The 26,703-nt window shown below is 47.6% G+C and overlaps 1 protein-coding gene across 9 annotated transcripts in view; it reads left to right on the top strand.

The window, feature by feature from the left end:
* PITPNC1 (phosphatidylinositol transfer protein cytoplasmic 1) overlaps positions 1-26,703 on the top strand; it is a 268,872-nt gene that overhangs the window by 218,563 nt on the left and 23,606 nt on the right. For all 9 annotated transcript variants that reach the window (XM_049636382.1, XM_049636381.1, XM_049636384.1 and 6 more), the window contains one exon: positions 26,425-26,580. In XM_049636382.1, the coding sequence (XP_049492339.1) occupies positions 26,425-26,580 (156 nt within the window). The remainder of the gene's footprint in view (positions 1-26,424; positions 26,581-26,703) is intronic.

Here is a 26,703-nt window from a genome sequence, read left to right as displayed (position 1 = left end):
ATTCATTCATTCATTCAACAGATAGTTATTAAGTAAGTCCTAAACCGGGAGACTTTCATCCATCTCTGTGTTGATTCAATTTGGCCTCACATCTTGCTGGATTATTTGATACGAGTCTCAAAATTAAGTTCCTACTCCTCAGGGCTCTGGCTGCCACTCCATTTCAGTTTAGTTTTCCTGTCTCCCCAGCTCTGCCATCATTCCAGGTAGCAAAATATCCTTTAGGCCAAACCATCCAACATACCGGCCTCCAAAAAAACAGCAGTCACCTGTGACTTCCTGTTTTGCCAGGCCCTGCACAACCCGTCTCCCCATCTGCATGCTCTGTGACGGCAGGGGCTGGGTTTTATTTGTATCTTTGGGGTGTAACACAAAGAAAATGCTCTCTCCATCCTCTGAGCGAATACTGAAACTGGAAACAGCTCATCTTGACACAGAACTTTTCTCTCAAAACAGGAAGTGCCTTCGTGAGGGCTTCTCTTTTTTTCCATTCTTGATGGAGAGTAAATCTAAGAGCATGTCTTTTTCTACAGCTTCCACCCTACTAGAATCCGTCGTGTGCCTCAGTCCATCCAACCTTGTGATTTTACTGTTGGTGCGAGTTGCCATTTATATCCCGTTCGTATTTTATTAATGGCTGCTGGCGGAACTTGGGTGACCCCCCCCTTGTAAATAACATCCCAGCCCTGCGCTGACAGCAGATGCAGGGCTATTTCTGTTGTTTAGCAACAGGCAGCCAATCACAATATGTTTGGACTCAGGGCCCCAGGCTCGTCCTTGAGCCGTAACACATGGACCTTGAGACTCTTTCCTCAGATTCATTAAGGCTGATTTAAGACATAATAAATAAACCTGTTAAAAATGAATTCCACTGTTCTACCGACTGGGCTCCCAGTATGGTTTTGGATTTTTTTTTTTTTTTTTTTTTTTTTGCCTCCACATTTTGGGATCTTAACCTGCCCTTAGCAAATGCTTAGCTGTTTGATTGCGGGCGTGAGAGCTCTAGGGCTGATGTCCCTTCTTCAAACGATGGGGAGAGGCTGATGTGAATTACTCTCGGTTGGCCTCCAAGGCTGAGCTTTGTAGCGTCATCCACTGACACCAACACTGTGCAGCCAACCACCCTCATGAATTTTCAGAAAAACAGAGTGAAATGCGCTCTGCGTCACTGGGCCCGCGGAGGAGGAGGAGAAACATGGCCTCTCCTTGTCTCATCATCCAGAGGATGTTCTACGGTTTCATATCAAGTCCCCCAGTACGTACGGGGCTTCGGGGACGCATTAGAGCACCACGCAGCACAACGGGGGAAGCTGTGTCCCGTCACTTCCGTGGCTCCTTCGGCCTGGGTGGGGGGGCTCCCGTCTCCCTCTTCGCGAGCTCAGGCCTTCCAGGAAGGCAGAAGACTGAATTAATTTCAGCTCTGCCTCTTAGATTGCTTTGATGTGATCCTGCCTGGGACTCACGGGGATCCCTCTTGATTTGGTGGAAAGTCTTAGGATAAATATGGAAAATGCTAATGACGAAATCAACAAGTCTCATTGCCAGTCAGCGGGTACCCGATTCATCTCCTTGTGCTTTGTGCTCTCAAGAACCGTCCCTGGAAAGCTTCTTTTCATTTACACAGACATTCAAGGAGCTTTTTTCTTCATTCTCCACGGTCATTCATTTCTCTTGGTCACAAAGTATTCTTTTCTGGATGCGGTTGGCCAGGGAAGCGGCACTTAGATTTTCTTCAAGTGCAACGGAACGCCTTTGCAGAAATTAAAGCCATGCATCATGTGATCTGATCTGTGCTTTTAAAAGATTGCTCTGGGGGCCCCTGGGCGGCTCAGTCAGTCAAGCATCAGACTCTTAATTTCGGTTCAGGTCATGATCTCGTGGTTCGTGAGATTGAGCCCTGTGTTGGGCTGGGCGCTGACAGCATGGAGACTCCTTGGGATTTTCTCCCTCCCTCTCTCTCTCTGCCCCTCCCCTGCTCGTGTGTGCTGTCTCAAAAATAAAGAAAGAAACATTGTAAAAAATTATGAAAGATTTCTCGGGATGGAAAATTGACTGGAGAGAAGCACAGCAGAAGTCGGGAAACCACTGAGGCCATTGGAGTTATCTGCATTATTGGTTTTTCACCTTATGGGGTGGTTTGAACTAGTGTGGTTGGAAACAGATGGTTTTGGGGGTGATTTTGAAGATAGAATTGACCGGGATCGGTCATGCACTGGATGTGAAGATGAGAGAAAAGCAGGTGTCAGGATGACCTTAAGGTTTAATGGATCGGACAACAAGTTGACAGGGTTGAAGAGTGGATTTCTGAGAAAGATAGATGGATTTTGCGATGCCAGCGAGACATCCAAAGCACAGAGAAATGAGTCTAGAGCGTAGACTAGAGAAATCTGGGCTGGTGGCAGATGCGGGAATATTTGGAAAATCCTGGGGATGAATGAGAGGGAAAAAGCATAAAGTATAAGCAGGAAATGAGTTTGAGTACCAGCATTGAGGGAGGGGGCTGCATTTGGAGATCAGGAAGAAGATGGCGAGGCCCCAGGAATCTAAAGAACCGGGCAGAAAGTTGGAAGGAAGACACGGAGAGTGCACGAAGGAATAGAAGTTTCAGGAGGAAGCGAGTGACCCGTTGCACTGAGCGCTGCCGGGAGGTCCGATAGGATAAGAATGGAATACTGTCCCATAGAGCAGTGGCTGTCAGCTGGGGGAGTTCACCCCACAAGGATGCTTCCAGTATCTGGAGACATTTTTGATTGTCCCGACTTGGGGACGCTACCAGCAGCTGATGGGTGGAGGACAAAGATGCTGCTAAAGATACCATAATGGACAGGACAGTGCCCCCTGCCCCCAACAGGGAATTACCTGGCCCCAAATGTCGCTCGTGCCGAGGCTAGTGACACCCTAGGGAAACCCTGCCCTAGAGGAAATGGTCACTGGAGATGAACGGAACTTGGGATCCAGCTCTCCCACCCTGCCACTCTGGCTCCCACGCAGAGCCAGCCCTGCCTGTCCCGGAGTCTCAGGATTTCTTAGCGGCTGTGGAAGAAAGGGGCTCCGGAGCGCTCAGCCCTGCACGCTTTCCATCAGGTACCCCTTCCCGGAGGATCCCTGGCCCACACTGCAGGTGGAATTCTTCCTCACTTGCCCTAGCAGTTAGACCACAAAGGAAGAGGCGTAATCGGGAGCCCCCAACAAAATCTTAGGGAAAGTATGCTCCGTGGGACTCCCTCGTGACCCCAACCCCACATCATTCCGCTTCCAGGCTCCAGACCGCATAGGAACCCACCTGAAGGGAGAGGAGGGAGTGTCCTAGGCTCATTTGGTTGTGTGTCATCAGCCAGGGGCTGGGAACAAGGGAAGGAGCCGATTCGGAAGGCAAACCACTTCCAAATAAGTTTCCCCTGGGCACCCTAAATAATTCACATCCTCCTCCCCACCGCAAGAGCTTTCTTCTAAAATGACTGACCTTGTCATTCTCTGCTTCAGACCCCCTCACTGGCTGGGAGGAAGCCCCGTGCCTTAGCAGGGCCCTCCGCCCTCTCCACTCCCCGGTGCTCCCCACCTCTGCGCCACTCAGCTGGCGAACTTCTCCACTGGGGCCTTTCCTGGGCACCCCACCCCACCCGAGAAAGCAAGAGCCGTCTTCTCCCATCACCGTACCTGCCCAGCTAGTCCACGGCCAGCACGTGGCAGACGGTTGTTGAATGAATAAGTGAAAGCCGGGGCAGCCGAGTTGGCTGTGTCAGCATCATAAATAGGAGCACGTTTTCCACGGAGAAAGCTCAGGCGCTCGTGGGCCGACTGCGTTCTGCGATTTTTGATGCTTATGCATTCAGACCAGGGCTGTGTGGGTCACCCGTCTCCTCCCAGCTCCGGTCACACGCACCACTGTCCAGGCCGAGGCAGCGGCCTGAAGCGTTTGCTTTCCTCCTCCCGTTTCTCCCTGGAAACCTCCGAGCCACACGAGAGGCGAGAGTGCCTCCCTTCGTTAAGGTGACTGGAGCTGGGAATTTTCCACTGGGTGCCCTCCGCCTGGCGGAGCCTTGTGCCACCACTCACCAGAGATTGAGAAGGACGCTCTGGAGACTCGGATCAGGTGACAACACGGTGCTCTCCTTATTCTCGTTTTGCAGTGCTGCTGTCTCCTCGCCACACCAAGGGCCTGAGCTTCAACCCCCAAGAGCCTCTTAGCCTCAGGTTTTGTTCTCATGACCATTGCAAGACTCTGCAAACAAAACAAAACAAAACAAAACAGCGCGATTTCCCAGAAACGGGGAGCACCTCCATTCACCTCAGCACAGCCCCACCAAGGCCCCGCCCCCATCAATCGTAAAGCTCTTTGCATCAAGTCACATTAGCACCCCCCAAAGCAGGAGAGGGGAAGTGAAACCAAAATCCGAACAGGTTGTGCTTGTCAGGCACTTGATATGTGGGCTCTTTCCCCTGCCAAGATTTCCATCCCAACCCTCTCATGCTCTGCCAAGGCTTCAAGGTGAAGATCCCAGCCCAGGAATGAGGAACTCCGTACAATATGTCAAAAGCGTGCCTGCAGAGGACACAGGCCGGGAGCCCGGGCCTGCAAAGCTGAGTTGGCAGTTTGGGGGCGCAGGAACACATCTCAACACCCAGCCTACGGGACTGGTCCGGCCCGGCCAATTCCCAGAGTCGAGCTTAGAGAGCTCTAGCTCGGAGGCCGTTGGTGTTGGCTTAAGGTAGAGTCCGCGCTCTGTGTCCTTGATTGACCAGAGACGGTGATGTCTGTGTTGGCCTCCAGGGTGCTGCCCCCCCACAGCTCTCCACCAGGGACACAAAAGTTTGGGGGGGGGGGGTGGCATATGGGCATATGCTTCTAAATGTTCAGACATGCCTTGCGTAGAAAGGAGCAGGGAACGTAATTACCTGCCAGAGCTAAGTTTATACATAGAGGACTTTTTTGTGCTTTGTTTTTATTTGTTGTTGTTGTTTTTTTTAATCTTCATTGATTTATGTAAAGCAAAGAGGGGAGCCTCATTGTCCCACACAGAGGGGCAATATTTCCTGTCAGGGGACATCTGCCACTGTCTGGAGATATTTTTGATTGTCACCACTTGCGGGGGATAGGGTCCTTATGGCGTCTAGTGGGTGGAAAGGCCGGATACGCTGCTAAACGTCCTACAAATGCACAGGACGTCCCCAAACACCGGGAGTGGCTAAGTCGAGAAACCGTGTTGTAGACCAATCCAAGGAAAGGAAATTTAGTAAAAGCAGTAGTAGCAAGACTCTTTCTTTCTTTCTCTCTCTCTCTCTCTCTCTCTCTCTTTCTTTCTTTCTTTTCTTTCTTTCTTTCTTTCTTTCTCTCTCTCTCTCTCTCTCTCTCTCTTTCTTTCTTTCTTAAGTAGGCTCCACACCCAGCACAGAGACCAACACAGAGCTTGAATTCATGACCCTGAGATCAAGACCTGAGCTGAGATCAAGAGTCAGACACCTAGGGTCGCCTGGGTGGCTCAATTGGTTAAGCGTCCGACTTCGGCTCAGGTCATGATCTCACGGTTCATGGGTTCGTTGGGCTCTGTGCTGACAGCTCGGAGCCTGGAGTCTGCTTCGGATCCTGTGTCTCCCTCTCTCTCTCTCTCTCTCTCTCTGTCTGCCCCTCCCCCACTCACGCTCTGTCTCTCTCTCTCTCAAAAATAAATAAACATTAAAAAAAAAAGAGTTAGAAACTTAAACTTAACCAGCTGAGCCACCCAGGTGCTCCTGGTAGCAAGACTCCTTAGTGAATTTTTTTAGTTTGCATTCACTAAGGGCCTACTGTGTGCCAGGCTCTGTGCTGGGCACTGAGGCTACAGAGGCCATGATTGTGTCTAGTCTCTGCCTTTGAACTGGATCTTTTTTTTTTTAAATGACAGAAATTCCGGGGCGCCTGGGTGGCTCGGTCGGTTGAGCGTCTGACTTCGGCTCAGGTCGTGATCTCACAATTCATGAGTTCCAGGCTCACGTTGGGTTCTTTGCTGACAGCTCGGAGCCTGGAGCCCACTTTAGAGCCTGTGACTCCCTCTCTCTCTGCCCCTCCCCTGCTAATGCTCTGTCTCTGTCTCTCAAAAAATAAATAAGCGTTAAAATTTTTTTTTTAAATAAAAAAAAATTTTTTTTAATGACAGAAATTCCTCTTTCCCTTTATTTACAGGGATGTAAAAGAAGTCCCCATCTTACCAGTGATAAAGAGAGCATAATAATTAAAAAATTTTTTTTTAATTTTGAGAGAGAGAGAGCACGAGCAGAGGACGAGCAGAGAGAGAGGAGAGAGCAAGAATCTGGGGCGGGAGCCAGTGGGGAGCCTGATGGGGGCTTGAAACCTCAAATCGTGAGATCATGACCTAAGCTGAAGTTGGACACTTAACTGACTAAGCCACCCAGGTGCCACTAGAGCATAATAGTTTTTTTTTTAATTTTTTTAAAACTGTTTATTTATTTTTGAGAGAGACAGAGTGCGAGTGGGAGAGGGGCAGAGAGAGAGAGAGGGAGACACAGAATCCGAAGCAGGCTCCAGGCTCCGAGCTGTCAGCACAGAGCCCGACGCGGGGCTCAAACCCACGAACTACAAAATCATGACCTGAGCTGCAGTTGGACGCTTAACCGACTGAGCCACCCAGGCGCCCCTAGAGCATAATAATTTTAATGGAGAAATTTACAATGTTTGGAACTCGGGCGCTGGGAAGGGCACATGTGAGTGATGCTGCCCAAAAGCATGGACTCCTGAAGTGGTGTGATAGAATTAGGACAGTACCAGGGAGGTTTTAGGCAGAATTTGAGAGCATTCCCCTTGAGCTGGATGCCTAAGGGGACTCCTTTGAACTCAGCCTGTAAGCCCCTGGATTCTAGAATCTTCTTGGACCGGTAGCCCGTTCATTGGTCACACCGATCTAAACACCCGTTGAATTCTCTCTTAAGGGAAAAGAACAGAACAAAGAGAGAAACATCTAACTCTTCCAATAACCGCCCAGGGTGAGAGATTAAATGCTGTTTGCTAAGTTCCGACGGGCCGCAGAAAGGGAACCGAGAGACCAAATGAGTAAATATTGTCACGCTTCGCTCTACCCTTCCGTACAAAGTGCTTCGTCCGAACTGCTCGGCTCCCTCAGATTAAAATCTTCTCATTTTGGTCCTCATGTTGGCAATTTAGGGTGGTAAAAATTTTCACTTGTCTCCAAATGGCCAGGCTTAACACAGCTGCCTCACACCGGGTACGTGACGTCATCTTTCCCCCCCCTTTCCCTCCGTCTGTCTGTTTCTGAGAGTAACGCAACTGTTTTGTGATGGCTTCCAACTCACTGGGGCCAGGTGCTTCTGGGTAGTTGGACTGACCGTATCGTGGAGAGGAGGGGACACCCTCTGCCACCAGAGTGCTCCCTGGTGACCAGACGCTAACATCAGCTGCCGGGTCGCAGGACCCGGAGCCCTCCTCGGTGGCAGGGTCTCCATGAGGGCAGTGCTTTAGAGAGGGAAGGACTTGGAGCGGGGGGTGGGGGGGGAGGAGTTCTGGAAGCGGCCAGAGCAGCAGATATAAAGGGAAAAAGTGGGACACCCTCACTTTTAAGAAGCCTGTAATCCAGGTGTCACAACATAAAAGGCTAAGTAAGGAACAGCAGGAGGCAGCGGACCAGGAGGCTTCGCAGCTGAGGTTTACTCCCCTGAAACTCTGTTCTGTCATCACTACAGGATTTCAAGGAGGGGGCAGCTCTCTAAACAGAAGCGATCAAGACGGGCTTTAGAGGAATGGTGGGATCTGAGCGGGACCTTTCAAAAATGATGTTCTTTCCTCTTTGTTCACAAAGTAAGATGTGGTCCTTGTAAACGACAACGACAGCCACCACCAACAAGAGCAAAAAAACCGGCATAGGAATATATGACATCGAAAAGACAAATGTTCTGCGATGTGTCATCCCAGAGATAGCTGTAGTTACAGTCGGTGTTTCTGATATGTATACTGAACCATAATGCATAAGTGACGTTATTGTATGAAAATAAGCCCACCCTGTGCAACGACACCACACTGTACCGTTTGCAACGTGTACGTTTTCATGAACCATATGAGCTTGCCGCCTGTTTGTGGCAGCGCACGTGTCCCTGGCAGGTTTTGTAAGGGCTGTATGACGTGCCAGTGTGTGGTTCCTCCGTTCTCGTGCCATTCGTCGTTTGCTGGACATTTGAGAGGGCTTTCCATTCTCTTGCGGGGATAGTACTCTAGGAAGCATCTCACGTGCTATCTTTTCCGTGTTGTTCTAATAATGTTGCCGCAGATTACGGGGCACCTGGGTGGCTCGCTCAGTCAGTGGAGCGTCTGACTCTCGATTTCAGCTCAGGTCACGATCCCAGGGTCGTGGGATCGAGCCCTGCATTGGGCTCTGCCCTAGGCATAGAGCCTGCTTAGGATTCTCTCTTTCCCTCTGCCCCTCTCTCCCACTTGGCTTTCTCTCTCTCTCTCTCTTTCTCTCTCTCACTCTCAAATAAAAAAAATAGAAGGGTGCCTGGGTGGCTCAGTCAGGTAAGCGTCCCGACTTCAGCTCAGGTCATGATCTGATGGTTCGTGAGTTTGAGACCTACATCAGCCCAGAGCCTGGAGCCTGCTTCAGATTCTGTGTCTCCCTGTCTCTCTCTGCCCCTCCCCCACTCAAGCTCTGTGTCTCTGTCTCCCGAAGATACATAAACATTAAAAAATATTTTTAAAAATTACCTTCTGATCCACACGTGTGTGGGAGCAAACTGAATTTTGAAGATGAGTAAGGTTGAAGAGCAGTGTATTGAGGGCAGAGGCAGTAATAATCCCCGTGCCTATTCAGGGGTCAGTGAATAACTGACTGAGTCAGAAGGGAAGAAGAGCCTTGAATGCCAAGCTGAGGAATTTGGATTTTATTCTGCAAGTAGCAGAGGGCCTTCACAGCAGGGGTCACCAGCCACCATGCAGCGGGACTCCATTTGTGACCTCTCCTGAGAGTCTAACTCCTCCAGGGGATGGTGAGGCCGGGCTTCTGGATGCCAATGGGTTGGTGATTCTCCACCAGCCTGTTTCTCTCCGTCCGCCATCCCTTTCATGAACAAGCGGGCTTCAGCCGTTTCAACAGCAATAATATTTTGTTAATGAACAGGAACTTTTAGAAGTGAAAAGGCATTAGACAGCAGTCCAGCCCTCAGCAACCCTGGCTACCACATTTTTAGACCAATAATCAGGAGCTCACTTCCCTAGGAACAAATAGGTAATCTCTTTGGGATCTCATTTCTTCCAAACAAAAGAAAACTAGGTCACCAAGTCTTGACAAAGTACCGTACCTCGTGCTGATTCTTAAAAGCACCTCTGTTCTTTTGGCCTGATTATGTGGAGCTAACTACTGCACTGTTTTAAGCAAAGCCAATTTTACTAGGAAAACAGTAGTGCCCAACTCCAGCCTCGAGAAAAGGTTTTCGTTTTTTAATTTTTCAAAGGAAAAAAAAATTTTTTAACTGCTGCAGCAATTTGCACGAACGAGGTCCCCCAGAGCTCAGGGCTCAGAGGATCAAATCTTACCAATTGGATCAGGTAGTGAAAGGCCAGACCAAGTAGGTCAAACAAAATTGAGGCAAATGAATTCCCAAATAACAGTTCGGAACCAGAGATTCTAAGTCTCTGCCGGGAGTGGAGTTGCTGATTGTGGCATTGGATCACCGACTGAATAGAAAAAGTCCTTGGGGCTCGGATGCCTGGGTGGCCCAGTCGGATAAGCCTCCGACTCTTGATCTCAGCTCAGGTCTTGATCTCAGGGCCTTGGAGTTCAAGCCCCTCATTGGGCTCCAAGCTGGGCATGAAGCCTACTTTATAAAAGAAAAAGTCCTTGGGAAATGGCTCCATGCCCCAAAAGGAAGGACTCATCCAAGCAAAACATCCATAAAAGGAGAAACAATTAGGCTTGTTGTAGAGGGATCTATGCAAAAGATAACCTCTAGAACCTACGGGTGGGGATTCCCACCCATTCTTTCCGTGTGAAAATGACTCAACCCCAAGGTAATAAGGGACCCTGGCTCCCAGTCGCCTCCCAAGTGATTACAGTCATTGTGCTGTGCTGCATGGCCACCAATTACTGTATCTTCAAATGAGTGGATGGAGAGATGGCAGGATGGGATGGGATGATATGACGTGAAAGGCACGACACTAAAATGATTAGGACAGGGGCGCCTGGGTGGCTCAAGTTGAGCCTCCGACTTCAGCTCAGGTCATGATCTCGCGGTTCGTAAGTTTGAGCCCCGTGTTGGGCTCTGTGCTGACAGCTCAGAACCTGGAGCCTGCTTCGGATTCTGTGTCTCCCCTCTCTCTCTGCCCCTCCTGCACTCTCTCTCTCTCTCTCTCTCAAAAATAAGATAAACATAGGGGCGCCTGGGTGGCGCAGTCGGCTAAGCGTCCGACTTCAGCCAGGTCACGATCTCGCGGTCCGTGAGTTCGAGCCCCGCGTCAGGCTCTGGGCTGATGGCTCAGAGCCTGGAGCCTGTTTCCGATTCTGTGTCTCCCTCTCTCTCTGCCCCTCCCCCGTTCATGCTCTGTCTCTCTCTGTGCCAAAAATAAAAAAAAAAAAAAAAAAAATAAGATAAACATAAACAAAGAAAATGACTAGCATAGTCTCTGGCTCATAGTAAGCATTTAATAAATGTCCCCTCCCCCTGCTTGGGCTCCGGCATTGAGATCTACAGATGTGTTGCTGGGATGGTTCCTCAGTAGAAACCATGTGTCTTCAGAAAGCGGCTGCCGTGAATGGTGCTCTGGGAGTTTGCATATTGCGTTTTACCTATTGGCATGACTGAATGGAGAAGAGAAACAGAGGAGGGTTGGTTCCAATCCCTCTAGTTCTCAAGATCACAGAATCCTCTGCGGGTACAGCGAGCTCCTTCAGAAACTACAGCCATTTTTTTATTGCTGAGACTTTTTAAAAACTATGTTGTTATTTCTTCTGCTATTATTTCATCTGAATCCAGAGTGACGCGTGTCTCTGATACTTCACCTCTAGGAAACCTTAGCAGTTACACTTACCGTCTGTCGTGCTAACTTCGAGCTGTCTGTGGCACCGGAGTCCAAGAGGGTGCCCAAGGCAGTTTGGGGCATTCTGTCACTGTCCGGCGTCCTTACCAGGCGTATTTTAGAAGAATAACTTTTAAGACTTTAAAAGAAGAAAGAAGGAGCCAAAAGTGAATAGATGCAACCGAGCTTTTCAATTCTGTCCCATGGAGGGACCCCTGGGTGGCTCAGTCGGTTATGCATCCAACTTCAGCTCAGGTCACGATCTCACGATTTGTGAGTTCGAGCCCCGCGTCTGGCTCTGTGTTGACAGCTCAGAGCCTGGAGCCTGCTTCGGATTCTGTGTCTCCTTCTCTGTCTCTGCCCCTCTGTCTGCTCACGGTCTGTCTCTCTCTCTCTCTCCCCCCCCCTCAAAAAAAAAAAAAAAAAAAAAAAGAATAAATGTTAAAAATTAAAAAAAAAATTCTGTCCCATGGAGAACCTGTTTAAGAAAACAGGCATTAAATCCACAACTTGCTCAGGACTTGGACCAGCTACATCAGCCTCTGCTGTTTTTAGTTTTATTAAATTAAAGCATCAGAATTTCTTAGCCCTTAGAGCAGAGCTCCCAAATCAGGTCAGAATCACCTTGGCACCTTTAAAAAAAAAAAAAAAAAAACAGATATCTGGACCCTACCCTAGACTTACCAAATGAGACGCAGTAAGACAGGACCAAAGGATCTACATAAAATTACACCGGGTTTGGGGAAATAGCCTCAGAGCAGACCTTCCCAACTTTTGCCTGCCGTGATACATGTGGAAAGTAGTTTTTTGACTGGCATATCAGGGAGGACCTCCCGGTGAGAGCTGACCAGCGTCGCGGGGTCAGATGGCCTAGTGTGCTTAGCCAGTGGCCAAGAGAAAGAGTATCTTTCCACATCTATGATCTATTCAAGGTAAGGCAGCTCTGCCTAAGAGAGCTCCATTTTCTGTATTTGAGCTGTTGGGTTTTTTTATTATTTATTTTCTGTGGTCACGTTTTTCTGCCAACTTATCGTTATTTGATTTTGTGGAGGGAGAAGGTAATAGCAACCTAAGCCTGGAAAACTGCCTATTTCCCTACTAAGGGGAGGGGTCAATGCCTTTGAATATCACTCCATCTGTTGAGAATCTGATACCATCTGGGGAGTCACATCAGCATTGTCCTTGCCAGCCAGTGGTGTTAATTATAATATACATTTGTGCAGGTTCCCTCCTAAATGGTTTCTGAGCTGGGGACTGGCTTCAGATTGACCCCCATCTAAGTTAATTTCCTCTCTCCAAGACTCACCGTGTCCAGCAGGCCCTTTGGCCCAGTCTTGTCCCGGCCTTTTCCCAGTTGGCTCTCCAAGAATCTGTGGCTACAAGGCTAATGACGGAGGTCATATTTTTCCCCTTGAGAGACAAGACGTGACCCTGTGATTCTCTCCTCCACTCCTTCTCTTTATTCAGACTCCCAAGTACAACTGTTCAGCTTCTGCTCCAAAAATATCCAGGAAAGAATAGGTGTTATTAAGTTGCCTGTCTCCGTCTTAAGGGGCCCAGAGAAAGACCTACAATTACCAGCTCATTCATTTGGGCCTCAGAAGTTTCAGCAGATTTCTCACAGAAGTGCTAGACCCAGACCTAGAGGGCCAAGAACTAACTTTTGAGAAAAATAAAAGTCATGGCTAAGTTGTTTTTATTCAGTTATGTCACTTAAGCCTGACAATCCAATAGAATAGATACTGCCTCCATTTTATAAATAAGGAAACCGAAGCTCAGAGAATCTTAAATAACTTGCTGGAAGTTTCCAGAACCTCGATTTAGACCCCGAATTGTCCAGGCTTACAGACTGAGCTTCCCCCACACCAAGCTGGTTCCTTCGGTTAAAGCTGGAGGTACAACTATTGTCTGTCTTTGAAGAACACTCAATTGGTTTCGTCTCTAAATGTACCTCATTAGCCCCGAGTCTCACTGATCATATGAATGGAGGATTTGGGGGAAAGACAGGGCAAGAGAAAGGGCCTTTTTGACTCCCCTTAGGTTTATTGATCTGCTAGCACTCCATTTTACATCTTTGGGGGAAAATTTCCTCTTTGTGAATATTCTAGAAAATAGTGGATTGGACAAAACAAACCTAGACTGGAAAAAATAAAAACTGGCCTTCCTATAACTAGGTAATGCAGGGACTCATTAAAGAAAAAAAAAAAAGATGTCCTAGCCCCTAAAGACATCTCTCCAGACCCCAGTTTGGAAAACATTCCTTTTCTCACCCTATCATCCCCACAATAGTCTTGAAGTTTTTGGTTTTTTGTTTTCTTTAATGTTTATTAATTTTTGAGAGAGAGAGAGAGAGAGAGACAGAGTGCAGAGTGTGAACAGGGGAGGGGCAGAAAGGGAGACACAGAATCTGAAACAGCTCCAGGCTCTGAGCTGTCAGCACAGAACCCAAGGCGGGGCTCAAACTCGCAAGCCATGAGATCATGACTTGAGCCAAAGTTGGACACTTAACTGACTTGAGCCACCCAGGCACCCCGACAGTCTTGAAGTTAAATAACCTGCCCAGGTTTACGCAGGTAGTCGTTGCTAGAACAGAAATTCGAACCCAGGCGTGTCTCGTTCCAAAGCCTTTTCTGTTGCCTCCTTAGTTCGGTTCCACAGAACCTTGCGCCCCTCAGAGGTGCTTCTGGGCCCAGTAAATAATGCAATGCATTGTGTCAAACAATAAAGGTTGAAATAGCCCTAGGACTCCACTTGTCACTTTCACCTGCCTTATAAATGTATTGGGATTCCCAATAATATTATATTTGGAAAAATGAAATGGGTCCTAAAGTTAAAATATGTCTGAAATCTCCTCCAGTTTTAAAAATGGAAATCCTGTATTGCCTTCAAATTACAGATTGATTGGCTGAGTGAACATCTCTATCCTGGTTTCTCTTCAAGTTGGAGGTCCAGGTTTCCCAAAATAATACAGTACATGAAAGGCAAGCTCGATTTAGGGACAGTTAATCCAGTGCTGATTGCTGTTGCCATGTTGCAACTCATCAAGAATATTTGTTAGTCTATTACAAGCTTTTGATTTATCAAGCTATCTAAGGGCCAAATTGTATGTCCTCGGTATGGATCAAGGCTCCTCATGCGTCATAGCCTGTGTCCAAACAGCACTGCTAAAAGCAGAGTGAGCAGGGACAGTCCACAGCAAGCAATCCCAGTTCAAAGGCTGCAAACCGAGCCAAGTCTGAACCACCCTCCTTTTTGAGCAGAGCTTGCCTCATGGGCTCTTAGGAGAGCTGGTGCCTGGCCTCACTGTCACACACAGTAAGACGGGGGTTCTTTGCAATGTGCCCTTGAGTGACCGTACTGGTTTTGATAAGGTGATCTTAAAAACATAAAGTCATATGTGTTAGTGCTGAAAGGAACAGGTTAGTGTTATATAACAGGATTTTAGGGAGCCGTCTCTGGTTGCTCTCGAAATGGGAGCCAGGCCCAAAGCTGGGGACAAAGGGGTTATGACTCCACATTCCACGGGCAGGTGCTAATCACCGAGGCCAGGTTCTCCCCAGGGCTGGGACTGAGGTGGCCCAGCTGGCCCTCTCATCATGGCCGGGCCATCCGTCTTCCCACCCCACTCCCCTGCCCCCCTGCCCTGCTTCTAGTCTGTATTTGGAGAGGGGGGAGGAGAGTTCATTGGGGGTACACTTCTTGCCTAACCCCAAAGCCTTGTGAAGGGAGTGTTCGGAGGGCATTAATTACAGAAATTGGGACATCTGCAAAAAAGCTGACTCTTTGCCAAGCTGCAAACCTCCAGGTCCAGCCGTAGCACTGCCACCCTATGGGACAGGGGCGAGACTGAAAAGTGGCCCCAGAAGTTTGTAGGGGAACATAGACATTGATGCCTACTGCCCATCTGGAGATTTCTGAAGGAGGGGGCTTTTGGAAGGAGCCCATGGTGGGAGCTGGGGTGGAAATGTGGGCGAGTCCGTCTGGGAATAGGATGCAGACATTCCCTTGGTCCTCATGCAAAACGAAGATTATCGGGTACTGTTTTAGAGATTTGTCCGGAGAATTCTGGTATATTTGCCCTGAGACCAACTGTTGCTCCAGTTCTGCCACACTGACCTGGTGTCCGACAATTCAGTTCAGTTCTGACATTACCTGGAGTTGGCGTCAGACCCCACAAGTTCAAGGGCTCGGTCCCCCAAGGCCGCTCCCACTGTAGACGCCCGTCACAAGTCCGGGACCACGCATACAAGTCAGGGCTTCCCACAGCCTCCTCCTCTGGTTGGAAAATTTGCTAGGAAGGCTCGCAGAACTCGGGAAAACACTTTACTTATGTTTACTAGTTTATTACAAAGGGTACAGCTCAGGAACAACCAAATGGAAAAGAGGCACAGGCCGAGGTATGGGTGGGGGGAGGTGCAGAGTTTCCCTGCGCTCTCTGGGCCTGCCACACCCCCCAGCGCATCCCTGTGTCCACAGGGAGCTCTCCAGATCTTGTCAAGAGTTTTTCTAGTTCAATCTCCGGCCCCCCTTTCTCCCTCCCCAAAGGTCAGTGGGTGGGCCTGAGGGTTTCCACCCTCAGCACGAGAGCTTCCTGTAACCAGCTCCATTCTGAGGCCATCTGGGGACCTCACCCTAAGTCACCTCAAAATAGGTCTCTTATTATATAAAGATGAAAAGGAAAAGTGTATCTATAAAGTGCTTGACCCTGGCTGTGGTGCACAGGAAGCATCTAATAAACATTAGCTAGCGTGGTTATTTTTCCTTCCAGCCTCTCTTTCTTCTGATCACCTCTGAGGATTTTCTTTGGACTTAATCTTCTCCCTCGGTCCTAACAGGCATCAACAGTGGTTACCCTTCCAGCTGGAGACCACCGACTATTAAATTATTTTGTGGTTTGTGCTCATATTTTCCATTCTCATGCTCCCTCCTCCAGTAGAGTTTTGAGTTTTTCTGGCACTGAATTATAACTGAGAAGGGCTCAGAACACACACCAAAACGCCTCCCCACTACATCCCCCCTTTTCTCTGCCTTTCTGCATGTCAGTAGCACTTTATAAGTCAAGCTCCTTTAAGAGAGTCACTTTGCAGAGGAATAGCACAAATCACTCGGCGTTTGTGGTATACTCGAGTGCGTGGTATACTCGAGTGCCAAGAGCAAATGCTTTAAAAATAGCACTTTAGGTATTAACTGCTAACAAAGCAAGAATTGGCTGCTTGTGGCTACAATTTGCATTTAGGGTTGTTGTTTGGTTTTTTTTTTTTAAGCTGATGCACAGCAGTTGACCTTTTAAGTAAAGTTTTAGGTCACTTCTCGAACGCACTCTGAAAGCTCCTTAGTTTTGTTTTGCTTATTTCAACAGCTTTATTGAGAAAGAGTTCACATACCATACAATGACCCATTTCAAGTGGCGAATTTGATGGATTTCAGTGTATTCACAGATATGGGCAGCCATCATCACAATCAAATTTAGGACATGTTCATCACCTCAAAAAGAAACCCTGCATGCTTTAACTATCCCCCCCCCCCCCCCCCCACACACACACACACACACACACACCCGGCTTTTTTACCCCCCCGCCCCGATCCCACCCCAGCCCTAGGAAACCCCTAATCTTTTTGTCTCTGTAGATTTCCCAGTTCAAGATATTTCATCTGAATGGGATCCTTTAATATGTGGTCTGTTGTGACTAGCTGCTTTGAAAGCTCCTTAATTTTTTATGTGCATTCCTTTTAGGATTCAAGTTCAAGGAATCTGAGTCCAAATTCAGAGCCGAATTTTACCTGGTTGAAATGCCATTCATTGATGGGGAATGAGGATATATTCATCACTTTGGAGCCTTCAAGACTCCAAGAATGCAGGAAAAAAAGTCCGATAAGTGTTGTTAGTTCATCCCTATTTTAGGACTGAGCGTTGTAGTTACATAATGTAACAATTCCTACCCAGTTACTGCTTAGCCCTATTTCATTTAACATTTATCAAAAACTTCTAATTTCAATTAACAGGGCAAGCCCCCGTTGGATTTAGTCCTTTGTGGTTCACATTGAAAGCATAATTAATCATGGAGACTTTAAATCTCAGTGAATGTAGACTGATAATATTGCCTCCGAGATGCTAGCTGAGCCCCAGCCAGGCCAGGACCTCCTGGGGGCTCCTCCTTGCACCTCCCGGATGTGAGACTGATTCTAACAAACAAAGAGACACAGTCTCGAAAGGACTGCACTAATGAAGAGGCCCTCGGCTTCACCTTTGTTCTGCTTTGTCCAAGTGCAAGATGGATGAAGCCTGGAGGTGTGAATGACTCCAGGGAGAGGAAGCCTCCTAAAGAAGATGTGCCTGCATGGAAGGGGTGGCCAATGTGGAGGCCAAGGGCAGGCTGTTCCAAATGTGCCAATTTGGCATTTGGTTATTTTAAATAAAAGTTACTTAAGAGATTGGCTGTGCAAGAAGGACACTCCAGGACACCTGGCTGAATCCGTTGGTAGAGCATGCAACGCTTGATCTCAGGGTTGTGAGTTCAAGCCTTGCATTGGGTGTGGAGATTACTTGAAAAAAAATAAAATCTTTAAAAAAAAAAAGGAGGACACTCAGACCCTTCTCTGTCCCCCGAATGCAGGAAATCAATCTCCCTTGTGAAAGGTAGCCTCATCAGGAAGTAGAGAGACCTCCTTATCACCAGAGGTGGGAAATTCAGGGTGCAGAAGGCTGTGTAAACAACCCTTGTTACGTTTTTGTGTATTTACTACCCCAGCCCAAATTCTGTTTAGAATACCTTCCTAACTGAAGCTCCCAAAGTTTTCTCTGTCCTGTCAATCCCTCACAGATTTATTCTCTTTGTGTAAAATTTATGAAAACAGGGGCGCCTGGGTGGCTCAGTTAAGTGTCTGACTTCAGCTTAGGTCATGGTTTTGCGGTCCGTGAGTTCAAGCCCTGCATTGGGCTCTGTGATGACCTCTCCGAGCCTGGAGCCTGCTTCAGATTCTGTGTCTCCCTTTCTCTGCCCCTCCCCTGCTCACACTGTCTCTCTTTCTCAAAAATAAATAAACATTGGGGGGAAAAAATACATATCTATCTATCTATCTATCTATATATAGATATAGATATCTTGGTAATTTCTTCAGGCCTCAATTTCCTTATTGGCCCTCTGTGCGCACATAATAACACTTTGGGTTTTTTCCTCCTGTTAATCTGTCTCATGTAAATTGAATTCTTAGTCCAACTGGAAGACCTTGAAAGTCAGAGGAAGAATTTTTCCTTCCCTTCACCAATTTGGTCCGTCTGGCTTGGGAGATTACCTCCCTCCACACAGATGGGCTGTAACTCACTACGAGGGCCCGATCTGCCATGTGCCGAGCCTGGGGAGTACCAGCAGACCCCAGAGCCAGAGCTCTCATCGGAGATGAATTTAGAAGCCCCCAGCCAGAGGAACTTGCAGCCTGACATGATCCCAGCCCCCCAGCCAGCTGCTGGGCTCCAGGAGCCGTACATCAAGCAGCCTGGAGGCAAGAGCACTGCTTCCCCGGCAGCCCGTGGATCCACCCGCAGCCAGGGCGCGAGGTTCATTGTTCCGTGACCCAGTGAGTGGGCATGCTACGCGAGAGCTAGTTACAGGGGACCCTGTAAGATTTGCCTTGTGAAAATTATGACCCACTGGTGTGGGCTGGGTTGTGTCCCCCAGAAGAGAGATGTTGAAGCCCTTAACCCCCTGGCACCTGAGAATGTGAGCTTATTTGGAAAATTTGGAAATAGCATCCTTTTTTTTTTTTTTTTTATGTTTTTTTATTTTTGGGAGAGAAAGAGAGAGCACCCAAGTGGGGGAGGGGCAGAGAGAGGGGAACAGAAGACCCAAAGCAGGTTCTGCACTGATAGCAAGCACAGAGCCTGACGCGGGGCTCAAACCCGCCAACCACGAGATCATGACCTGAGCCAGAGTCAGACACTTAACTGACTGAGCCACCCAGGCGCCCCGGAAATAGCATCTTTACAGAAGGAATCAAGTTAAAATGAGGTTGAGTGGACCCTAATCCAATGTGATTGATGTCCTCATTTAAAAAAAGCCAAGGCGGGAAAGTGTGGAATTCGTAATATTGGAGATGAAGGTGGAGCGTTTACAAACTTCATTTGAAAATAAAGAAACCTAGAAATGAAAGTTCAAAACCTAAAAATAATCCAAGTCTTATAAAGAATGAGTGAATCCTATCACAGAGGTTTTTTGAGTCAGGACCAAAATAGTACAGAAGCTATAGAAACACAAACCAGAAGTTTAAAAAATTTAAAAGGTTAGAAGAAAGGTCAACTGATGTGTGAATGGGGCGATTTAGTCATTTATGTTCACAAACTCAAGTGAGAAAATGAAACTGAAGAAGATGATTTCAAGTGCACTGGATATTAGGGGGTGCATGGGCAAGGGTGGGGGAGGGGGAGAACATGACCAAGGAGAAAGGTGTGCAGTGACCAGAATATTTCAGATAAGGCCCGGTGGTTTGATTTTTTTTTTTTCCATCCTCACTTAAAAGGCATTCAGATGGACGTTCATTTCTGATCTTGAGGGGTTTAAAAAAATTTTTTTTAATGTTTATTTATTTTTGAAGGAGAGAGAGAATGTGAGGGGCGGGGGGGGGGGGGGGGGGGGGGGGGCAGGGAGAGGCAGCAAGAGAGGGAGACACAGAATCCGAAGCAGGATCCAGGCCCTGAGCTGTCAGCACAGAGCCCGATGCCGGGCTCGACCCCACAAACCGCGAGATCATGACCTGCGCCGAAATCGGACGCTCAACCGACTGAGCCACCCAGGCGCCCCAGATCTCGAGTTTTGATTAAAGGAGTCCTCCGGTAAATCCTCTCTCTTACCTCCCTCCCTCTCTTTGAAAGTGAATCCCTAATTATAGGCCACGTATAAGATTTACTAGATGAAATCAGCAGCTGTAGATATGACACCAGACTTGCAAAAACATCAACCCACTGTTGCCATAAAAAGCCCAATTGTTAATTGCTTCTTTGGCATCTGGCTATAACAAAAACACCCTTTGCTGTTTAACATTGAAAATAAATGTAGTGGAAAGAACATTTGGCCTAGAATTAGGGGAGCTGGGATTCTAGTCTCCTCCTTGTGACCTAGTGCTTCTGTGGTGTGACCAGGAGCCACACATAGATGTTGGCATCTGCATGGTTTTCGCTGTGCAGACGTTACTTTTCCAGTCTTCTTCAGAGCTGATGGTTGCCGTGAGGGCCTGTGATTCTTCACTGTTTGGGAAAATGTGACCTACCAGCGTTCCCTGCTTAATGTTGCAGAGTCTCGCTTGGTTTCTTGAGAAGCCCATGCCTAGAATGTATATGAAGATTCGGGAACAGGTACCATTTCAAAGTCAAGTAATTGCCAGCCCAAGAGGCGAGCTAAGGCTAGTCCATGAACCAGGGCAGGGCGCCACCGGATGGCTCCAGGACCTTCATCTTCAGGCCTCTCTCGGACTCCCTACACAAGATCCGAGACGCATGAAGGCAGTCAGGCCACAGCCATGGCTTTTACCCCATTCCCCCACCTCCTGTGCCTGGCCCCTTGCTCTGTTTGCGGGGTCCTTTGTCTCCCACACGTCTGCGTTGCTGAGAGAGTTGCCTTCCCGCCTTCCGCCACTTGCTGGCTCCGTAACTGTGGTTTGATTACCCACTCGCAAACTCAAGAAGGACGACGTTCTCTCAGGTTGTCAGGGGTTTGCCTGTGTGTATTCTGGTCGGCCAAAGCATGGAGGCCATGTCTTCTAAGCTTCAAGCTAGCTGCTGTCCAGGGGCACCTGGGTGGCTCAGTCGGTTAAGCGTCCGACTTCGGCTCAGGTCATGGTCTCACGTTTCGCGGGTTTGAGCCCCACGTCGGGCCCTGTGCTGACGGCTCAGAGCCTGGACCCTGCTTCGGATTCTGTGTCTCCCTCTCTCTCTGCCCCTCCCCACCTTGTGCTCTCTGTCTCTCAAAAATAAATAAACGTAAAAAAAATTTGTTTTAAAAAGGATAGTTACTGTCCATGTGCTGATAATTATACTCCTCATTTGCCTTTTGTTGGAAAGTTAGTAGGCAGGTGGCGAAAGAAACCAAGCCTCCCTGTTTAACTCCAGCTCCTGTCTGTTAACTCACATTGAGTACGTAGCAGCTGTAAATTTTTTGACGAGACTTAACTGGGCAGATCTTCTGTTCCTCACGATGTATGTTTGGACTGAAATATCCAATTTGACCTGTTCCCTCGCATGCCTGCTGGCTTCTTAGCTGGAATGGGTGGGCACTTCTCCGCAAGGCTATCTTGGCCTTCCCCCCAACATGGTGGGCTCAGGGTAATCAGACCAGACTCCGTACGTTGTGTCAGGCGTCCGGTTACTAGCTTCCTTTAGAGGCCTGAACTGACGCAGTTTCTCTTCTGCCATTTGCAATTGGTCAGAGCATGACCTAGGCCAACCTAGATTCAAAGTGAGGGGAGGTAGCCTCCATCTCTTGGTGGGAGGAACAGCATACTGGCACAGAGAGGGAAGGAACTGCTGGAGGCCATCTTTGGAGATTATCCACCAGAGACTCCCTGGTGATACCTCTTGATTTATTGGTTTTCTCTTTTTATTCTCAATGGCGTTGTAGACTGTAGGAACATGGGGTAGGCAGGAATTAGTCCCGTGGCCTTAAACCATCAAATCTCCTACCAGCAATTCCAGGGTACTTTGGAAAAGCATCAGTGGCTCTGCCCTTGACTGCAGGATTGGGCATGTTACTCAAACACATCTGAGACTGCCTTCGGAGTACCGTAATAGCTAACGTCAGTTGAACACTTGCCGTGAACCAGACCCTAGGCCTGTGCCTTTTTCCTGAATCATGTTATTATTAAATTAACATAATCTTTCCAGGCCTGTATGTATATTTCAGTAGTCGTTTCTGGGCTGGTTCGGGTGATAAAAACACAGCGTGACAATATTGGTATCAAAGATTCGAAAATGCTACCCATACTCCAATCTTCAGCTATTCCTTTCACAGAACACTTATTCCTATGGGATACTTACTGTGCCTTCTCTTTTCCTTCTCTCTTTCAGAATCTCTTTTGCCAATTGAGTATTCCATTAATTATATATTTGTCCCGCTCTGGTCCCTGCTACCTCCAGGCCCGATGTCTTCCTGCAACCGATGCCAATGAGGGACCCGGGGGAAGGTCAAGGAATGGAAATCAGCCAAGTAGAGCTCTGTGACCACACACAGCCCACACCTTCCAGGGCGTGCGAATGTGTATGCGCGCACACACACACACACACACACAGCTGCTGCTGCCCTTCCACACCCCTCAGGGCAAAGAAACCAGGTCAAGGGAGAGCATAATGTAATATCTGGTTCTCTACTGTGCCCACATTGTGCGTTCAGTAAATGCTTAGGATAATGACTGTTATAATATTACTTTACGCAGGACTTTCAGGAATCTCAGAACTAGTACATACCCTGAAAAATCCGACTAAGGTAGCACGTGGCATTTTTATACTGCATTGGTGTGTTTTTCACAGCTTTGTCGATACATAATTTACATAACGTTCACCCATTTAAGGGGTAGAGTTAAATGGCTTTTAGCATATTTATAGAGTTGTCAGCCGTCACCTTAAACCTGATTTTAGAGCATTTTCATCAGCCCCAAGAGAAACTCTGTTTCCATAGCAGCTCACCCCAGCTCAGGCCACTACTCTGCTCTCTTTCTCTGTAGATTTGTCTACTCTGGATATTTCAGATAAATGGAATTATGCGATGTGGCCTTTGATGACTGGCTTCTTCCGCTTATTGTAATGTGTTTTGAAGTTCATCCGTGCTAGAGCATGGATCAGTACCTCATTCCTTCTAATGGCTGGATAATCTTCCATTGTATGGATGGACCACATTTTGCGTATCCATTCATCAGATGATGGACACTTGGGTTGTTTCTATTTTTTGCCTATTAGGAATTTGAACATTCATTTGCAAGATTTTGCATGGACATAGGTTTCAGTTCTGTTGGGGAAGTATCTTGGAGTGGAATGGCAGAGCCAAATTCACTCCGTATTAACCTTTCGAGGGACTACCCGGTTGTTTTTCAAAGTGGCCACACTATTTTATATTCCCATCCTCAAGGTGTGAGGGTTCTGATTTTTTCACATGCTTGCCGGCAGTTGTAATGATGCACATAGCATTTTTCACCTGTCTTTCACTTTAAGATTTACCCAAATGTAGCTGAGATGGTGATGCCCAGCCATGTGTGTGTGTGGTGGGTCCAAACAATTCAGGCATTCATTCAACAAACATTTATTCAGCATGTGTTGTGTACCAGCATCATGGGCATTCAGCATCCACTGGGCTCAAGATGACTGTGGTCTTGTGGAAATGGGCAAGCACACCAATGATGAGAGTCCTTCCCACCTGCCAGGTTCATGGCAGAAGAGGCTTTGGAAGCATAAAGGAGGAGTGTTCATTCGGAACCACATAGGACAGTGTTCTGGGAGGAGGGGACCCTCAAGCTGAGTCTTACAGAAGGAAAAGAAGAGTGAGGCAAAGTGGAGGAGTTGGCTGGGGAGGAAAAATTTCAGGAAGAAGAACTGACACTTGCCTAGAAGGTTCTGGAGCCCTGGAGCATGGGGATGCAGGAGCTTCATAAGGCTGAAGGGAACGGTGTGGCTTTGGAACAGTGGTCCAGAAGAGCTGCTAGAAAGGTAGGCAAGATCATAAAGGGCCTTGTATTTCATGCCAGGCATTTTAATGTTATCCTGAAGTCATGGTGCTGTAGACGGATTTTGAGGAAGGCAGCAATGGGATTAAGTCTTCATTTGGGAGGTCACTCTGGCAGCAGCATGGGGAATGTCGGCGAGAGACAGAGGCCACAGGGGCAGGGAGGCTGTGGGCTCTGCCTGGACGTCGCTGAGGGCCTGGCATCAGCCTCGTGTGGGAGTTGGTCTCGGGGGTGTGCTGTGTTTTCCGGGGGAGCCACAGTTCTGGGAGTGGCCACCGCAGCCAAAGTCTTGTCCGCAGGAGGCACGCCAGTAAAGAAAGGCAGGGGCAGCCTGCCAGCCCCTCAGAGCCAAGCCAGACGTCCCTGCCAGAGCCTCAGCCAGACCCCAGTGATAACACTCTCTTTAGTTGTAAGGATCCTGCTTGCACCTGCTGGACCTACCCCTGAGGCACAGTCCGGGCTGAGTTAAAAGGGCTGGGCAGCCCGAGATAATCCAGTTCCGTGGCTCAGACTACCTCCCTTCCTGCACAGGGTCCCCAGGTCTCTCTTGGACGGGGCGGTGGGGGGAGCCTCATTCTGCTTTATCTTGTGGCCTCTGCTGTGTTTGGGGGGCTCATTTCCTCCAAATTCCTACATCCCCCTGAGCGGGGGCAGGGTTGTGGTAGAGGGGAGCCCCGAAACAGGGCTGGACAGTAATCCCCAGAGCAAAGTCTTCTGTGTGTTAACGAAAATTCTCTCCTACATAAATTTTTAAACATTTTTTTAATCATACACGTTGTACACCTTAAGCCTACACAGTGTTATCTGTTACTAACTCTAAGCTGGGAAAATAAATAAAAATATTTTTAGGTGTATATATGCATTTTCTCTTACTTTATTAATTCACACATTTCTTCTGAGGTCTCTCTGAAAAATAATCCTCTGATGAGATAAATCAGAAGCTGGGGCACCTGGGTAGCTCAGTTGGGTGAGCGTCCGACTTCAGCTCAGGTCATGATCTCACAGTTTGTGGGTTCGAGCCCCGCGTCGGGCTCTGTGCTGTTGGCTCGGAGCCTGGAGCCTGCTTCGGATTCTGTCTCTCTCTCTCTCTCTCTCTCTCTGCCCCTCCCCTGCTCGTACTCTGTCTCTCTCTGTCTCAAAAATAAATAAAACATTAAAAAAAAATTTCTTTTTAAATAAAAAATCAGAAGCTGATTTCCACATGGCAATCATTGAGGAAATATTAAATGGTTAAACATTAAAACAATTTTTTTAATCTTTCTTATTTATTTGTTTCTTTGTTTTTAAATATTTTATATATTTTGGGGGCACCTGGGTGGCTCATTAGGTTAAGTGTTCGACTTTGGCTCGTGTCACGATCTCACGGTCCGTGACTTCAAGCCCCACGTTGGGCTCTGTGCTGACAGCTCGGAGCCTGGAGCCTGCTTCAGATTCTGTGTCTCCCTCTCTCTCTGCCTTTCCCTGTTTGTGCTCTGTCTCTCTCTCTCTCTCTCTCTCTCTCTCTCTCAAAGATAAATAAACATTAAAAAAAATTTTTTTAAGCTGTTGTGAATATTCAAGTACAGTCTTTTGATGGACAAATGCACCCATTTCACCTAGAAATTGAATTGTCGGGTCATAGGTAGGTGCATATGCTTAGCTCTTAGATATTTATACACATTGTTGAGCAATTGTCCAAATTTACACACCCAGTAATGGGTTGAACCTAAAAAAAATTTTTTTTGTAAAGTTTATCGAACCTAAGGTCAGAGAAAATACAATGCAGTGGCACAAATCTGGCTTTTTTTTTTTTTTAATGTTTATTTATTTCTGAGAGAGGGAGACAGAGCACAAGCAGGGGAGGGACAGAGAGGGAAACACAGAATCTGAAGCAGGCTCCAGGCTCTGAGCTGTCAACACAGAGCCCGACGCAGGGCTCGAACCCACAAATCGTGAGATCACGACCTGAGCCAAAGCCTGTTGCTTAACTGACTGGGCCACCCAGGCGTCCCAGCACAAATCTGGCTTAAAATCACGTTTTTGAGGGGTACCTGGCTACCTAAGTTGGTGGAATGGGCAACTCTTGATCTCAGGTTTGTGAATTTGAGCGTAGAGATTACTTAAAAATAAAATCTTTCAAATGTGAATAAATAAATAAATCCCGTTTTTGACATGTGAATAGGTGAGCTATCATTTTGCTATTTACTTACACCGTAAGCCCCTCTTTTGATTGAGATGTATATAATTCCCCCTTTTAATTAAGTGTACAATTCAGAGGGTTTTAGTGTATTCACAAAAGCTATGCAACTCCCACCATGACCTGGTTCCAGAACATTTTCATCGCCCCAACAGGAACCGTTTTATCCATTAGTAGTGACTCCAACACCTGGCAACCACTCATCTTGCTGGTCTCTATGGACTTAACCTATTCTGGAAATTTCCTATATAAATGATAATTAAGGGGCGCCTGGGTAGCTCAGTCGGTTGGGCTTCTGACTTCAGCTCAGGTCATGATCTCGCGGTCTGTGAGTTCGAGCCCCATGTCGGGCTCTGTGCTGACCGCTCAGAGCCTGGAGCCTGCTTCGGATTCTGTATCTCCCTCTCTCTCTGCCTCTCCCCCTCTCATGCTCTGTATCTCTCTCTGTCAAAAATAAATAAACATTTAAAAAAAAATAAAAAATAAATGATAATTAAGCTTTGAAGTTATCATTTCTTTGATGTATCTTTTTCAGGATCCTAAACACTTCAAGTCAGAGAAGACAGGACGTGGCCAATTAAGGGAAGGCTGGAGAGATAGTCATCAACCCATCATGTGTTCCTACAAGCTGGTGACCGTGAAGTTTGAGGTCTGGGGACTTCAGACCAGAGTGGAACAATTTGTACACAAGGTAAGTGAATAAACAGCAGTTCCCGGACTGTGGACACAGTGACTTGTTTTTGTGTTTTTGTTTTTGTTTTTTTAATGTTTATTTATTTTTGAGAGAGGGGAGGGCAGAAAGAGAGGGGGACAG

Source organism: Panthera uncia, chromosome E1 (genome assembly GCF_023721935.1).
Source record: "Panthera uncia isolate 11264 chromosome E1, Puncia_PCG_1.0, whole genome shotgun sequence".
Taxonomy (NCBI): Eukaryota; Metazoa; Chordata; class Mammalia; order Carnivora; family Felidae; genus Panthera; species Panthera uncia.
Note: the sequence above shows the minus strand (reverse complement) of the source record. Positions and strands in the feature narration are given on the sequence as shown.